The 19,372-nt window shown below is 47.2% G+C and overlaps 1 protein-coding gene across 1 annotated transcript; it reads right to left on the bottom strand.

The window, feature by feature from the left end:
- Window positions 1-3,032: 3,032 nt before the first annotated feature.
- CIMAP1D (CIMAP1 family member D) lies at window positions 3,033-17,900 on the bottom strand. Its single transcript, XM_075610195.1, has 4 exons — window positions 16,873-17,900; window positions 15,701-15,811; window positions 14,965-15,078; window positions 3,033-4,372 (listed from the first exon to the last, which is right to left on the bottom strand). The coding sequence occupies exons 1-4, from the start codon at window positions 16,922-16,924 to the stop codon at window positions 3,888-3,890; spliced, it is 762 nt and encodes a 253-aa protein (XP_075466310.1). The 5' UTR covers window positions 16,925-17,900; the 3' UTR covers window positions 3,033-3,887.
- Between the last annotated feature and the right edge of the window lie 1,472 nt (window positions 17,901-19,372).

Genomic DNA, 19,372 nt, shown 5'->3' with positions numbered 1-19,372 from the left:
TCCTCTCACCCCCCTCCCATCCTCACCCCCCTCCCATCCTGTCACCCTCCCTCCCTTCATCCTCTCACCCCTGCTCCCTTCATCCTCTCTCACGCCCTTCCTTTCATCCTCTCACCCCCACCTTCCTTCATCCTCTCTCATCCCCCCTTCATCCTCTCACCACCCGCTCCTTTCATCCTCTCACCTCTCCCTTCATCCTCTCACCCCCCTCCCTTCATCCTCTCACCCCGCCTCCCTTCATCCTCTCACCCCGCCTCCCTTCATCCTCTCACCCCGCCTCCCTTCATCCTCTCACCCCCTCCCTTCATCCTCTCTCAACCCCCCCTTCATCCTCACTCACCCCCATTCATCCACTCATCCCCCCTCCCTTCGTCCACTCATCCCCCCTCCCTTCATCCACTCATCCCCCCTCCCTTCATCCTCTGTCACCCCGCTCCCTTCATCCTCTCACCCCCCTCCCATCCTCACCCCCCTCCCATCCTGTCACCCTCCCTCCCTTCATCCTCTCACCCCTGCTCCCTTCATCCTCTCTCACGCCCTTCCTTTCATCCTCTCACCCCCACCTTCCTTCATCCTCTCTCATCCCCCCTTCATCCTCTCACCACCCGCTCCTTTCATCCTCTCACCTCTCCCTTCATCCTCTCACCCCCCTCCCTTCATCCTCTCACCCCGCCTCCCTTCATCCTCTCACCCCGCCTCCCTTCATCCTCTCACCCCCCTCCCATCCTCACCCCCCTCCCATCCTGTCACCCTCCCTCCCTTCATCCTCTCACCCCTGCTCCCTTCATCCTCTCTCACGCCCTTCCTTTCATCCTCTCACCCCACCTTCCTTCATCCTCTCTCATCCCCCCTTCATCCTCTCACCACCCGCTCCTTTCATCCTCTCACCTCTCCCTTCATCCTCTCACCCCCCTCCCTTCATCCTCCCACCCCGCCTCCCTTCATCCTCTCACCCCGCCTCCCTTCATCCTCTCACCCCGCCTCCCTTCATCCTCTCTCAACCCCCCCTTCATCCTCACTCACCCCCATTCATCCACTCATCCCCCCTCCCTTCGTCCACTCATCCCCCCTCCCTTCATCCACTCATCCCCCCTCCCTTCATCCTCTGTCACCCCGCTCCCTTCATCCTCTCACCCCCCTCCCATCCTCACCCCCCTCCCATCCTGTCACCCTCCCTCCCTTCATCCTCTCACCCCTGCTCCCTTCATCCTCTCTCACGCCCTTCCTTTCATCCTCTCACCCCCACCTTCCTTCATCCTCTCTCATCCCCCCTTCATCCTCTCACCACCCGCTCCTTTCATCCTCTCACCTCTCCCTTCATCCTCTCACCCCCCTCCCTTCATCCTCTCACCCCGCCTCCCTTCATCCTCTCACCCCGCCTCCCTTCATCCTCTCACCCCCTCCCTTCATCCTCTCACCCCCCCTCCCTTCATCCTCTCACCCCCCTCTCTACATCCTCTCACCCCCCCTTGTCATTATTACCCTCCCTCCCTGTCATTATCACCCCCACAAGACAGACAAAGAAAACACACACACAAAACAGTACAAATAAACACTCACCAGGACAAAACAGAACAAATACACACAGGATGCAGACTCACCTCTCTTTGCTCCATGCTTTTCCTCCGAACTTTGGCCCCACCCCCAGGCTCCTGCCACCTCCTCCTGATTGGCTGCATTACACAGCAGCAGCCAATCAGGATGGAGGAAGCTGCCCAGCCCCCTAGCAGCAGCAGCCCTGCTCTATCCCTTCTCAGGGGAAATCCCACTCCAAACCTCCCCCCTCCCCCCCCCGCACACCACACATACATGTCCCCTTCCCCGCGCACACATACATGTCCCCTTCCCCGCGCACACATACATGTCCCCTTCCCCGCGCACACATACATGTCCCCTTCACCGCGCACACATACATGTCCCCTTCACCGCGCACACATACATGTCCCCTTCACCGCGCACACATACATGTCCCCTTCCCCGCCCACACATACATGTCCCCTTCCCCGCGCACACATACATGTCCCCCCCCCGCACACCACACATACATGTCCCCTTCCCCGCGCACACATACATGTCCCCCCCGCACACCACACATACATGTCCCCTTCCCCGCGCACACATACATGTCCCCCCCCCGCACACCACACATACATGTCCCCTTCCCCGTGCACACATACATGTCCCCCCCCGCACACCACACATACGTGTCCCCTTCCCCGCGCACACATACATGTCCCCTTCCCCGCGCACACATACATGTCCCCCCCCCCGCACACCACACATACATGTCCCCTTCCCCGCGCACACATACGTGTCCCCTTCCCCGCGCACACATACATGTCCCCTTCCCCGCGCACACATACATGTCCCCCCCCCCCCGCACACCACACATACATGTCCCCCCCCCCCGCACACCACACATACATGTCCCCTTCCCCGCGCACACATACATGTATTATATCTCATTTTATACAGGACAGAGTAACCTAATACATGGCTGTCCGGTTCAATACCGGACACCTGGCAACCTAAGCCATGACAACGAAACGCGACGTCACGGCGTCGTGCGTCGCCACATTGTCATGGCAACTTGATGCCGCGTGATGCCGCGATACCGCGTAGTGTCCCATTGTCATGGCAACCCGGCATCATCTGATGCCACGCAGCCATATTGAAGTGAGTTGCAGGGGGCTAGATGCCGGGAGGTAAGTGCTTTATGTAAATAAATAACAAATCTCCAGGTTGGCCTTCAGTCGAAGGTGGCGACCCTGTCCCCCACCCCTGTTGCTGGGCAGACTAATGGGGTGACCTGATTATATGTTTAGCCCACCCTTATCAGGTGACCTTCAGGCAACTTCCAGAACTTAAGGAGGTGCCAGACACTAACCTTTAACTAGAAACATTTTAGATACACCAATGTGCAACAACTAAGGCCTAGGGAAAATGAACCCCTATACAGCCCTAGGGACCATGACTCATTGGGGTAAATTAGCTACATAGATAAGAAATGTCAGCATTCGGGTTCAGCGCATAAAAACGTTTATTCAATTTTACTTGCAGTTCAGAGATATATGGTATTTCACATCAAGTTCTTAGATGTGCTCTCAAAGATGGCGACCTTGTCATTCCTTGCGTCTCTCTGCTGGAAACGTCTCATCCTGATATTATCCTACTTCTGATATCCTTTTCCAACTAATCTACAAGTATGCTGTCTTTTATCCAGAGAAAACGACATCCACAGGCGTTCTAATCTAATATTATCTCTCAATGTGGTTTTTACATGTTTGGTCTGCGTGACATAATGTATGACTAACATCTTACATACATGAAAGTAAAGCTTTTTCTAACTTTAAGATCACCCCCTTCTCCAGAGAAAGCCAAACACAGCTGTCTGTCATATCATCTGTCCCTCAGTCCATCTATAGGAGTCAGTCACACTCTTTACTTACACAGAACCTCTTTAGCAATTGTCTTATAATCAATCACTCATAGGAGGGGAGGAAACGCAGCACAGGATCACATGGAGAGATAGCCGTGTACGTTACAATGTCAGAATCACACGGAGAGATAGCCGTGTACGTTACAATGTCAGAATCACACGGAGAGATAGCCGTGTACGTTACAATGTCAGGATCACACGGAGTGATAGCTGTGTATGTTCCAATGTTAAGATCACACGGAGAGATAGCCGTGTATGTTACAATATCCAGATCAGACGAAGATAAATAATATATATATATAATATGTTTAGAGAAACAGATATAGTAGCCGTATTGCACCCGGTAATGGGATATGAGATATTACATATTACAATGACAGGACAAGACTGAGATATATGTAGATATTGCAATGATAGGATCAGGCTGAGAGGTAGCGGTGCGCCCCTCTCAGTTGGGCACCTCTATAATAAGAGGGTTAGTGTATTCTGAATGTCGCACCCCCAGTGAGTAGGCGGGGGCTTTGCTCTGGTGCGCTGTCACCTTTTCAGGGCTGTAGGCCCCTGGCCCTGGGGTGCTGGGTTCCCTCTTGGCTCCTCTGTGTCTTGCCAGCATGGAGTAGGCTGGCCCTCGTTGCAGGTAGCTGCTGGGCTCTGTCAGATGATAGTGAGCGGGGCCGGGGGTCTGAGCCAAATCCTCAGAGTGCCCCCCAGCCCGGGGCCGTCCTGAAAGGCTGTACGCGGGGGCAGAGAGCTTCCCGGGGGCCCGGGGCCCCAGCACAGGGGGGAGCGAGTATGTGTTGGGGGCCGGGACCTGATCCATGGAGCGGTAATGGGTTCGAGACCCCATGGAATAGGACGGGGGTCTGTGGTGAGTGGGGATCAGGCATCTCTGAGGATCGTACATCCCAGGACCAGGAGCAGCCACCTTCTGATCTGTGAAAGACACAACACACCGCCATGTAATAACACACCGCCATGTAATAACACACAGCCATGTAATAACACACCGCCATGTAATAACACACCGCCATGTAATAACACACCGCCATGTAATAACACACCGCCATGTAATAACACACAGGCATGTAACAACACACAGCCATGTAATAATACACAGCCATGTAATAACACACCGCCATGTAATAACACACCGCCATGTAATAACACACCGCCATGTAATAACACACCGCCATGTAATAACACACCACCGCCATGTAATAACACACCACCGCCATGTAATAACACACCGCCGCCATGTAATAACACACCGCCGCCATGTAATAACACACCGCCGCCATGTAATAACACACCGCCATGTAATAACACACCGCCATGTAATAACACACCGCCATGTAATAACACACCACCGCCATGTAATAACACACCGCCATGTAATAACACACCGCCATGTAATAACACACCGCCATGTAATAACACACAGCCATGTAATAACACACCACCGCCATGTAATAACACACCGCCATGTAATAACACACCACCGCCATGTAATAACACACAGCCATGTAATAACACACAGCCATGTAATAACACACCACCGCCATGTAATAACACACCGCCATGTAATAACACACCACCGCCATGTAATAACACACCACCGCCATGTAATAACACACCGCCATGTAATAACACACCACCGCCATGTAATAACACACCACCGCCATGTAATAACACACCGCCATGTAATAACACACCGCCATGTAATAACACACAGCCATGTAATAACACAACACCGCCATGTAACAACACACAGCCATGTAATAACACACCGCCATGTAATAACAGACAGGCATGTAACAACACACAGGCATGTAACAACACACCGCCATGTAATAACACACAGCCATGTAATAACACACAGCATTGTAATAACACACCGCCATGTAATAACACACCGCCATGTAATAACACACCGCCATGTAATAACACACAGCCATGTAATAACACACAGCCATGTAATAACACACAGCCATGTAATAACACACCGCCATGTAATAACACACAGGCATGTAATAACACACAGGCATGTAACAACACACAGGCATGTAACAACACACAGCCATGTAATAACACACCGCCATGTAATAAAACACAGGCATGTAACAACACACCGCCATGTAATAACACGCAGCCATGTAATAACACACAGCATTGTAATAACACACCGCCATGTAATAACACACCGCCATGTAATAACACACCGCCATGTAATAACACACAGCCATGTAATAACACACAGCCATGTAATAACACACAGCCATGTAATAACACACAGCCATGTAATAACACACCGCCATGTAATAACACACAGGCATCTAACAACACACCGCCATGTAATAACACAAAGCCATGTAATAACACACCGCCATGTAATAACACACAGCCATGTAATAACAAACAGCCATGTAACAACACACCGCCATGTAATAACACACAGCATTGTAATAACACACCGCCATGTAATAACACACAGGCATGTAACAACACACCGCCATGTAATAACACACAGGCATGTAATAACACACAGCCATGTAATAACACACAGCATTGTAATAACACACAGCCATGTAATAACACACAGCCATGTAACAACACACCGCCATGTAATAACACACCGCCATGTAATAACACACAGACATGTAATAACACACAGCCATGTAATAACACACAGCCATGTAATAACACACCGCCATGTAATAACACACAGGCATGTAACAACACACCGCCATGTAATAACACACAGGCATGTAATAACACACAGCCATGTAATAACACACAGCATTGTAATAACACACCACCGCCATGTAATTACACACAGCCATGTAATAACACACAGCCATGTAATAACACACAGCATTGTAATAACACACCACAGCCATGTAATAACACACAGCCATGTAATAACACACAGGCATGTAATAACATACCGCCATGTAATAACACACCGCATTGTAATAACACACCACCGCCATGTAATAACACACCACCGCCATGTAATAACACACCGCCATGTAATAACACACAGCCATGTAATAACACACAGCCATGTAATAACACACCAACATGTAATAACACACAGGCATGTAATAACACACAGGCATGTAACAACACACAGGCATGTAACAACACACAGCCATGTAATAACACACCGCCATGTAATAAAACACAGGCATGTAACAACACACCGCCATGTAATAACACACAGCCATGTAATAACACACAGCCATGTAATAACACACAGCATTGTAATAACACACCGCCATGTAATAACACATCGCCATGGAATAACACACCGCCATGTAATAACACACAGCCATGTAATAACACACAGCCATGTAATAACACACAGCCATGTAATAACACACCGCCATGTAATAACACACCTGCATCTAACAACACACCGCCATGTAATAACACACAGCATTGTAATAACACACCGCCATGTAATAACAGACAGCCATGTAATAACACACAGCCATGTAACAACACACCGCCATGTAATAACACACAGCATTGTAATAACACACCGCCATGTAATAACACACAGACATGTAATAAATCACAGCCATGTAATAACACACAGCCATGTAATAACACACCGCCATGTAATAACACACAGGCATGTAACATCACACGCCATGTAATAACACACAGGCATGTAACAACACACCGCCATGTAATAACACACAGCCATGTAACAACACAACGCCATGTAATAACACACAGCCATGTAATAACACACAGCCATGTAATAACACACAGCATTGTAATAACACACCACCGCCATGTAATTACACACAGCCATGTAATAACACACAGCCATGTAATAACACACAGCATTGTAATAACACACCACCGCCATGTAATAACACACAGCCATGTAATAACACACAGCCATGTAATAACACACAGCCATGTAATAACACACAGGCATGTAACAACACATCGCCATGTAATAACACACAGCCATGTAATAACACACAGCCATGTAACAACACACCGCCATGTAATAACACACAGCCATGTAATAACACACCACCGCCATGTAATTACACACAGCCATGTCATAACACACAGCCATGTAATAACACACAGCATTGTAATAACACACCACCGCCATGTAATAACACACCACCGCCATGTAATAACACACAGCCATGTAATAACACACAGGCATGTAACAACACACCGCCATGTAATAACACACCGCCATGTAATAACACACAGCCATGTAATAACACACAGCCATGTAACAACACACCGCCATGTAATAACACACAGCATTGTAATAACACACCGCCATGTAATAACACACAGCCATGTAATAACACACAGCCATGTAATAACACACAGCCATGTAATAACACACCGCCATGTAATAACACACAGGCATGTAACAACACACCGCCATGTAATAACACACAGGCATGTAACAACACACCGCCATGTAATAACACACAGCCATGTAACAACACACCGCCATGTAATAACACACAGCCATGTAATAACACACAGCCATGTAATAACACACAGCATTGTAATAACACACCACCGCCATGTAATTACACACAGCCATGTAATAACACACAGCCATGTAATAACACACAGCATTGTAATAACACACCACAGCCATGTAATAACACACCGCCATGTAATAACACACCGCCATGTAATAACACACTGCCATGTAATAACACACCACCGCCATGTAATAACACACCACCGCCATGTAATAACACACCGCCGCCATGTAATAACACACCGCCGCCATGTAATAACACACCGCCGCCATGTAATAACACACCGCCGCCATGTAATAACACACCGCCATGTAATAACACACCGCCATGTAATAACACACCGCCATGTAATAACACACCACCGCCATGTAATAACACACCGCCATGTAATAACACACCGCCATGTAATAACACACCGCCATGTAATAACACACAGCCATGTAATAACACACCACCGCCATGTAATAACACACCGCCATGCAATAACACACCACCGCCATGTAATAACACACAGCCATGTAATAACACACCACCGCCATGTAATAACACACCGCCATGTAATAACACACCACCGCCATGTAATAACACACCGCCATGTAATAACACACCACCGCCATGTAATAACACACCGCCGCCATGTAATAACACACCGCCGCCATGTAATAACACACCGCCGCCATGTAATAACACACCGCCGCCATGTAATAACACACCGCCATGTAATAACACACCGCCATGTAATAACACACCGCCATGTAATAACACACCACCGCCATGTAATAACACACCGCCATGTAATAACACACCGCCATGTAATAACACACCGCCATGTAATAACACACAGCCATGTAATAACACACCACCGCCATGTAATAACACACCGCCATGCAATAACACACCACCGCCATGTAATAACACACAGCCATGTAATAACACACAGCCATGTAATAACACACCACCGCCATGTAATAACACACCGCCATGTAATAACACACCACCGCCATGTAATAACACACCGCCATGTAATAACACACCACCGCCATGTAATAACACACCACCGCCATGTAATAACACACCGCCATGTAATAACACACCGCCATGTAATAACACACAGCCATGTAATAACACAACACCGCCATGTAACAACACACAGCCATGTAATAACACACCGCCATGTAATAACAGACAGGCATGTAACAACACACAGGCATGTAACAACACACCGCCATGTAATAACACACAGCCATGTAATAACACACAGCATTGTAATAACACACCGCCATGTAATAACACACCGCCATGTAATAACACACAGCCATGTAATAACACACAGCCATGTAATAACACACAGCCATGTAATAACACACCGCCATGTAATAACACACAGGCATGTAATAACACACAGGCATGTAACAACACACAGGCATGTAACAACACACAGCCATGTAATAACACGCAGCCATGTAATAACACACAGCATTGTAATAACACACCGCCATGTAATAACACACCACCGCCATGTAATAACACACCGCCATGTAATAACACACCGCCATGTAATAACACACCGCCATGTAATAACACACAGCCATGTAATAACACACCGCCATGTAATAACACACAGCCATGTAATAACACACAGCATTGTAATAACACACCACCGCCATGTAATAACACCCCGCCATGTAACAACACACCGCCATGTAATAACACACAGGCATGTAATAACACACAGGCATGTAACAACACACCGCCATGTAATAACACACCGCCATGTAATAACACACACCAATGTAATAACACACAGCATTGTAATAGCACACCACCGCCATGTAATAACACCCCGACATGTAACAACACACAGCCATGTAATAACACACAGCCATGTAATAACACACAGGCATGTAATAACACACAGGCATGTAACAACACACCGCCATGTAATAACACACAGGCATGTAATAACACACAGGCATGTAATAACACACAGGCATGTAACAACACACCGCCATGTAATAACACACAGCCATGTAATAACACACAGCCATGTAATAACACACAGCATTGTAATAACACACCACCGCCATGTAATAACACACCACCATGTAATAACACACAGCCATGTAATAACACACAGGCATGTAACAACACACCGCCATGTAATAACACACCGCCATGTAATAACACACCGCCATGTAATAACACACCGCCATGTAATAACACACAGCCATGTAATAACACACCGCCATGTAATAACACACCACCGCCATGTAATAACACACCACCGCCATGTAATAACACACCGCCGCCATGTAATAACACACCGCCGCCATGTAATAACACACCGCCGCCATGTAATAACACACCGCCATGTAATAACACACAGCCATGTAATAACACACCGCCATGTAATAACACACCACCGCCATGTAATAACACACCGCCATGTAATAACACACCGCCATGTAATAACACACCGCCATGTAATAACACACAGCCATGTAATAACACACCACCGCCATGTAATAACACACCGCCATGCAATAACACACCACCGCCATGTAATAACACACAGCCATGTAATAACACACAGCCATGTAATAACACACCACCGCCATGTAATAACACACCGCCATGTAATAACACACCACCGCCATGTAATAACACACCGCCATGTAATAACACACCACCGCCATGTAATAACACACCACCGCCATGTAATAACACACCGCCATGTAATAACACACCGCCATGTAATAACACACAGCCATGTAATAACACAACACCGCCATGTAACAACACACAGCCATGTAATAACACACCGCCATGTAATAACAGACAGGCATGTAACAACACACAGGCATGTAACAACACACCGCCATGTAATAACACACAGCCATGTAATAACACACAGCATTGTAATAACACACCGCCATGTAATAACACACCGCCATGTAATAACACACAGCCATGTAATAACACACAGCCATGTAATAACACACAGCCATGTAATAACACACCGCCATGTAATAACACACAGGCATGTAATAACACACAGGCATGTAACAACACACAGGCATGTAACAACACACAGCCATGTAATAACACGCAGCCATGTAATAACACACAGCATTGTAATAACACACCGCCATGTAATAACACACCACCGCCATGTAATAACACACCGCCATGTAATAACACACAGCATTGTAATAACACACCACCGCCATGTAATAACACACAGCCATGTAATAACACACCGCCATGTAATAACACACCGCAATGTAATAACACACAGCCATGTAATAACACACCGCCATGTAATAACACACAGCCATGTAATAACACACAGCATTGTAATAACACACCACCGCCATGTAATAACACCCCGCCATGTAACAACACACCGCCATGTAATAACACACAGGCATGTAATAACACACAGGCATGTAACAACACACCGCCATGTAATAACACACCGCCATGTAATAACACACACCAATGTAATAACACACAGCATTGTAATAGCACACCACCGCCATGTAATAACACCCCGACATGTAACAACACACAGCCATGTAATAACACACAGCCATGTAATAACACACAGGCATGTAATAACACACAGGCATGTAACAACACACCGCCATGTAATAACGCACAGGCATGTAATAACACACAGGCATGTAATAACACACAGGCATGTAACAACACACCGCCATGTAATAACACACAGCCATGTAATAACACACCGCCATGTAATAACACACAGCCATGTAATAACACACAGGCATGTAATAACACACAGGCATGTAACAACACACCGCCATGTAATAACACACAGGCATGTAATAACACAGGAGCCATGTAATAACACACAGGCATGTAATAACACACAGGCATGTAACAACACACCGCCATGTAACAACACACCGCCATGTAATAACACACCGCCATGTAATAACACACAGCATTGTAATAACACACCACCGCCATGTAATAACACACCGCCATGTAATAACACACCGCCATGTAATAACACACAGGCATGTAACAACACACCGCCATGTAATAACACACAGCCATGTAATAACACACAGCCATGTAATAACACACAGCATTGTAATAACACACCACCGCCATGTAATAACACACCACCATGTAATAACACACAGCCATGTAATAACACACAGGCATGTAACAACACACCGCCATGTAATAACACACCGCCATGTAATAACACACCGCCATGTAATAACACACAGCCATGTAATAACACACCGCCATGTAATAACACACCGCCATGTAATAACACACAGACATGTAATAACACACAGCCATGTAATAACACACAGCCATGTAATAACACACAGTCATGTAATAACACGCAGCATTGTAATACATACACAGCCATGTAATAACACACAGCCATATAATAACACACAGCCGTATAATAACATATAGCCATAAAATAATATAGACACATTGTCACGTACGGCACCCCTGCGAGCACGTGACCTGCATACAGGACAAGTTTAATACTCCGCTGGCAAGCAGTCCCACTTTTCCCATTTCCACAATGGTCCCTCAAATGGACAATATCTCCCCTAAAAGACAAGGATTAATACACAGCTCGCAAGCTGCCCCACCCTTCACTTTCGCAAAGGTCCCTCAGATGAGTAACATCTCCCCTAAATCCGTCCCCATATACCACCTGTCACGAACGGCACACATGTGAGCACGTCACTTACATATGCAATCAGGGTCAATACACACGGCTACTCTAGCCAACTCACCTGTCTCCTCCGCAAAGGTACCTCCAATTAGTTAATATTAACCCCTTACTCAATTGCAATCATACCTATACGCTGCCACCAACCGGAAATACAAATCAAAGATGTAAAATTAATATTTGCCAGGGTCCCAGGTCCCTGTATATGATAGAAAAAACTATGCATTTAACACACAAAAATCCGTTGTAGCAATATGTGTCTGAAAATTTAAATACTCTCTCCAGAGCGTGCAACAGTTCATTCAGAGCCCTAAGCATTACTTATTAAATGTATTAATATATATATAAAAATACAGTGCTTAGATTACAAAAAAAGGGTTACAAGAACATACAATTACAATAAAAGCAGAACAGTTTCTCAAAATAAAAAGGATATAACATAAAAGAAACCCCTATACATTACCAGATGTCATATGTTTTCTCCCAGAGAGGTCACTGGTACAGAACATGAGATATCACGTGTTTGGTCCAAACACTCCTCTATTGAAATCTAATTTTCATAAACCCATACTACTTTTTAAGTACAATTCCCCCCCCCCCCAATTAAAAAAACATAAGGCTGTGGCCCCGCTGGCGCTGACCGCGCTCATGTTTGAGAGCGGTGACGTCACCATCTCTCCTAGCATGAGCACCGGGTGTCCTGGCTATTTCGCAAGCTCACGCGGGGGGGTGGGGGGGTGGAGGAGGGTGCGTTGCGGGCAAGTTGACGCTGTTGCGTCTCATTGTGCGCACGCTTGCGCACACAATGGGCGACTTCATAGGATTGAGGCATGTTCGCGATGCGCGTGTGCGAGCCGTCGCGGCAGCTATAATCGCGGCCTCATTCTCTCCCGTCTAAACTATTGTAACCTTCTACTGTCCGGCCTTCCTGCCTCTCACCTGTCTCCCCTTCAATCTGTCCTAAATGCTGCTGTTAGAATCACTTTACTCTCTCCTAAATCTGTCTATGTCTCCTGCTGAAATCCCTCTCCTGGCTTCCTATTAAATCCTGTCATTCTCTGCCTGTCTTTTAAGGCTATACACTCTTCTGCCCCTCATTACATCTCAGCCCTAATTTCTCAGCCCTATCTTCTGTCTGCTTTTGTATCTAAAGCCCTCTCCCGCCTTAAACCTTTCTCACTCATTGCCCCACACCTCTGGAATGTCCTTCCCCTCACTATCCGACTGGCACCCTCTCTATCCACCTTTAGGACCTCTCTTAGAACCCACCACTTTAATGAAGCATTTGGGTAGCTCTCTGGTACTATACATCTCATATGCACTTATCCGAACATTCTCGTACTGCCTCTGTAAGTTCTCCCCACTTACCACTTAGATTGCAAGCTCTGCGGGGCAGTGACTCCTTTCCTATTATTTTATCCATTCAAGGTATGTAATCTCCCAGTAAGGTCCCTATAAATTCACTTTCCACTTTACAGGTAGTGACTGTCTTAAGACTTGCCTACAAGTAAGTATTTTCACAGGTATATAGCAGTTTTTAACTGCACTAAGTCACATAAGCATATGCGTAGTTTATTAACCCTTTTAGGGTATATTTCACAGAATTCATAAACATTAGTATGCATGTAGCATAGGGACTTGCTATTGGGACTTACCTTGACGTTGGTTAGCAGGCTTGTCATTATTTGATCAAAGGATGTAACCAAAGTCTCCTTTGTCTTACAGACTTAGGTTTCACTATGTATATTTATTTCCCCATTTATTGTTAGCCCTATGGGAGAAGCGCAGGGATTCACTCTGTTTTTTCACATATGTATGGCCAATTTTTTCGCCAGCAGCATGCTGCTTACACGGAGAAGCGCTGTGAATATATATATATATATATATATTTTTTACAATATAATAGCATGCAGTGAGATATCATTAATAACACGCAGATTTAAATGCTTTTACCTTTCCCTTAACAGTAATAGTGTGTTCTTCACACAGTAACTGCCCCTAGTTAACCCCCTAACTGTTGTGTGACACAGCGGTGTGTGACCAGATGTGGGTGTTTTGGGATTATGGCTCCCTCTTGTGTACACAGTGAGGGTTGCAGGATAAGCTCTAGGACCACCAGCTAAAACTCAGAGCAACACAGTGACTGAGGGAGGAGAGTGTGTGTGTGTTTGTGTGTGGGGAGGGGGGGTATTAAAAGGTCACAGGGGCCCCTCACTATGTGATACATCAGGCTGGGACCTATGGCCTCCTCTTACCTGCAGACCTCCCCCGGGCCAGCATAGAGTAGGCAGGTCCTGCACTGCGGCCGAAGCGAGTGAGATTAGGGTCCACATAATATCGGGGTCCTGGATTGGAGTCCTTCTGGTGCGCTGGGAAGGGAGGATAGAAAGGAAGGTGGAGGAGGAGAGAGAGATAGGGAGGGGGAAGAGATGAGTGAGGGAGAGCGAAGGAAGAAGCATGGGGGTGAGTGAGAGTGGAAAGAAGAGGAGAGGGGGAAAGACAAGGAATGAAGGAGGAGAAGGGGAGGAAGGCATCGAGGAACAGAGTGATAATAAAGAGTGTCCGATAGAAAGAGAGGAAAGAAGGGGGAGAGATAGAGGGAGGTGGAGATGAAAGATAGAGATACAGAAAAAGAAGGGGGGGAAAGATAAAAAGAAACAGGGGGTGGGGGGGGGGGGATGCTCAAAGATGTTACTTTTTGCCAGTGTGTTGCCCACCCATTTGGCTTGTTTATTTATACTAGGCCGGGGTGGGGAAGGGGGGAGGTGGGGAGTCCTGCCTCTATAATATAGAGGGGAGAAACACGGTGGGTCTGAGATTTGCTACAATCTGTTACTTCGTAGGGAGGGAGGATGGCCCTTAACCCCTTCAGAGCTGGTGCTGCGCAATGCGTTGTTGGCGTCTCCAGCACTGAAGTGGTTAAGTGTCGGCCCTGGCTGAAGCTTCCATGTTGGACTAGGTGTCAGGGGGAGGGTCAAGCGTGGTGCTTACCGGAGCGGCAGGGTTTCCCGTGGAAGGAATACGCAGGGCTAGTGAACCTGGTGTAATCATGACTCACAAACCCAATGGTGGGGGGGAGGTTGTACCGACCGGGGCCTGGACCTGGGGGAGAGCAGAGAGATAATGGGGGGAGGGAGAGGAAAGAGTTGGGGGGGGGGGCAATGAGAGCATGGGGAGAGAGGAAAGATGAAAGAGAGTCCCACTGGGGAGTTAGGGTTTCGTCTCCACACTCAAATTGTGTAGTAAATATTGAATAATGTGCTCATTTAAGTCTAGAAAAACTATTTTTTCTTCAGGATAACATTTTTTTTTATATGGGGAGAGAGAGCAGGGATAGAGAACAGGGCACAAGGGGGGAGAGAGGGACACAGAAGAGGGCAGAGACAGAGTATTAAGGGAGAGGAGAGGGGGGAAAGACATGGGGGGGAGAGACGTGGGGGAAGAGCAGAGGTCACAAGCAGAGTAAAGGGAGAGTGGGAGCTGGGGGAGAAAGGAGAGTGGGCAGAGACAGTGTGTGAGAGATGACGGCACAGTGGAAAGGGAGAAATTATGAGACACACTGACCCCACGTTCTATAATGTGTGGAGATGCTTCCTGCGCTGGGAAAGAGGTCAGCTTTGTTCAAATGAGGACTAAAGTCTTCTCTAGAACAGGGAAGTGGCTTTACCTACAGCATATTGAAGAAGGGTCCGGATGAGAGGGAGGAGAGGGGAGAACGGGAAAGAGAGAGGGGCAGGAGGGAAGAAGAAGACAGAGAGGAAGAAGAGAGAGAAAAAAAACTGAACAGGGAATGATGTGGGAGGAATAGGAGGAATACCCAAGGTATGTGGAAGAGGGAGCGACAGAAAGGGATAAGGCCAGCTTTACCTATTAAATAGAACGTTTTCCCCCCCCCGTGGTAAGCTGCATAGGTTAGGGGACTTTGCAATCGGTGACTGCACCCAGCACAAGTAGCGGAATTTCAGTGGTACCTAGTGTTATATGCAAAATGTTGGGGGGTCTGGTTCCCACATGAGACATGTAAGTCAGTAGTAGACGAAGAGATGCTCAGAGATAGTTAAGAGGTAGATCGTCAGGACAGAGCAAGCGCGCAAGGTGTGACCCATGTGACAAGTATACAGGGACACAAAGACAGCTGCTGTGCCCAAGAGCTTGTAACTCACCGGTCTCTCGTGCTGCTATCATGGGCTGCTTCCTCTCAGCGTACGCCCTCATCCTGTGCAAAAGGTGCAGGGGAAGGGGTTCTAATTGCCCTCAGGCGCCAATCCCTGCCAGGGGTACTGGTAACTAGAAAAGATGTGCCCTGCCGCCAGACGTACAAACCTCTCACCAAGTATAGAATAATGTGCTCTTTTAGGTGCAGAAACCACTTTTTGGGGAAATAAAAAAGATATCTAGCGGTAACCTCCGCTGCCTTTGTGGCTGAACCCAATTCACATCCCAGAGTCTGCTCCTTGGAAAAGACACACTTTATGTCCCGGTGCCTCTGGAACTAAAAATTAGATTGTAAGCTCTGCGGGGCAGCCCCTGTGATCAGCGGTGTATGAGAAAATATAGCTTATCTGCAACAAAAGAAGGCAAAAAATGAAAGGGAACGAGCAGAATGTTCTTTGCGGGTCGGGCTCCTCGGAGCTCCCCTGGGACGCCAATAAAATGAAACAGAATTGCACAGGTCTGGCCATTGTAACCCAGCAGGTCACAGCTGAGGGTGGGGGCAGGCATGGTAATTTGATCCATGGATGTGCTCATATTTGTAAACTTATCCCAGAGCTATCTCATTCTGATCCCCCCCCCCAACACACACAGGTTCCAGGTCACTGGTGCAAGACGAAGCTCCTTTATTCCAAGGCCCCATCATAATGATGGCTACTTTTACTCATCTCTGGCAGACTAACCCCACACACAGTCATTATAGCATGGTGTATCTTCTCTGTCATAGTGACCATCTCGTCCCTCTTTCACACTTTCTTTCTGCCTCTGTTCCTCTGCCACTGTTCTTTGTCTCTGTCCTCTTGTCTCTGTCCCCTGTCTTTGCCCTCCTTTCACTGCCCCCGTCTCTATCCTTCTGTCCCCTGTTTGTGCCCCCACTTTCCCTGTCCAGCTGAGCACAGGGGAGTCAGCACAGACTGTCTGACATTCAGGGAGAATTGCCAGCTGTAAGACATTAAACTAGACCGAGGTTCCAAGAGCCGATCACTCAGCACAGATCTAATCAATGCTCCCAGCCAGACACTAACCACAGCATCGCCCTCCCTGTGACTCGTGCTCCCAGTCAGGAGAAGTAACATATCTTAAACACTTTACCTGGAATGCTGCCCCTGACCCAGGAGCTACTTCTCTTTATACGCAATTCACTGCAACACATTTCAGAGCGGTTATATAGAACAAAAGGAGGAGGTATAGGGAGAGGTTATATAGAACAAAAGGAGGAGGTATAGGGAGAGGTTATATGGAGGAATAGGAGTTATAGGGAGAGGTTATATGGAAGAATAGGAGTTATAGGGAGAGGTTATATGGAAGAATAGGAGTTATAGGGAGCGGTTATAAAGAACAATAGGAGGCGTTATAGGGAGCGGGTATATGAAAAAGTAGGAGGAGTTATAGAGAGTGGTTATATGGAGCAATAGGAGGAGTTATAGGAAGAAGTTATATGGAGCAATAGGAGATATAGGGAGCGGTTATATGGAACAGTTATAGGGAGCGGTATATGGAAGAATAGGAGGAGTTATAGGGAGCGGTTTTATGGAAAAGTAGGAGGGGTTATAGAGAGGTTATATGGAATAGGAGGAGTTATAGGGAAAGGATATATGGAGCAATAGGAGGAGTTATAGAAAGAGGTTATATGAAACAATAGGAGTTATAGGGAGAGGTTACATGGAGCAATAGGAGTGTGACAGTAGGGATAGTTTTGGCTCCTTTTAAATAACAGTTAAGCCCGCCATTACTCCTGCCTGTCAATGATATGATTTATGTATGTACAGTTTGTTGTAGCAGTTCTATATATGTTCCTCTTAAAGAATGTAAAACAGTGATATAAAGCTTGGTTCAAGAGTGGGGACCTGAAGGGGTTAACACTCTATTGCAAACTGAGCTATATCTGTAACGATGCGCTCACCACAAACAAGGCGTGACCGCGAGGCTGAGGTGGGGATTTGATATACACCAACCCACAGCCGCGTGGGCGCATCTGGAGTGTAGATTGGTCGAGGTAGCCGGGTCGGGGTAGGAGAGGTCTGGGTGGTCAGTAATACTTGCCAAGGTTGATGTTGGAGAGTAGCGGATCGTAGGTGGTACTTAGCCGTGGTCTGGATTGGAGAGAGGCGGATCGTTGTGGTACTTTACCATGGTCAGTATTGTAGAGGTGCGGATGGTCGTACGTAGCCGAGGTCAGGAGAACAGAAGAGCGGAGTCCGGAAGAGTAGCCAAGGTCAGGAACAAGGAGCAGGAAAAGACTGTGGAGGCAAGACAGCAGTGAACACTTCGCTAGCAGGAAGGTTTATGCTCAGCCAAATTGCCAGTGTGGCAGCTGAGCATATAAAGGGAGCTAGGACCAATGAGAGCTGCAGGCTGAACAAGACACGTCAGTAAGCTAGACTGTGGTTGGCTGAATGGATGCAGGAGATGCGGTAGGGTGGAGGGAAGGCCAGATGTGTTGCAGGGAGC

Source organism: Ascaphus truei, chromosome 8, assembly GCF_040206685.1.
Source record: "Ascaphus truei isolate aAscTru1 chromosome 8, aAscTru1.hap1, whole genome shotgun sequence".
Taxonomy (NCBI): domain Eukaryota; kingdom Metazoa; phylum Chordata; class Amphibia; order Anura; family Ascaphidae; genus Ascaphus; species Ascaphus truei.
This window is presented reverse-complemented; position numbering and strand designations above follow the sequence as displayed.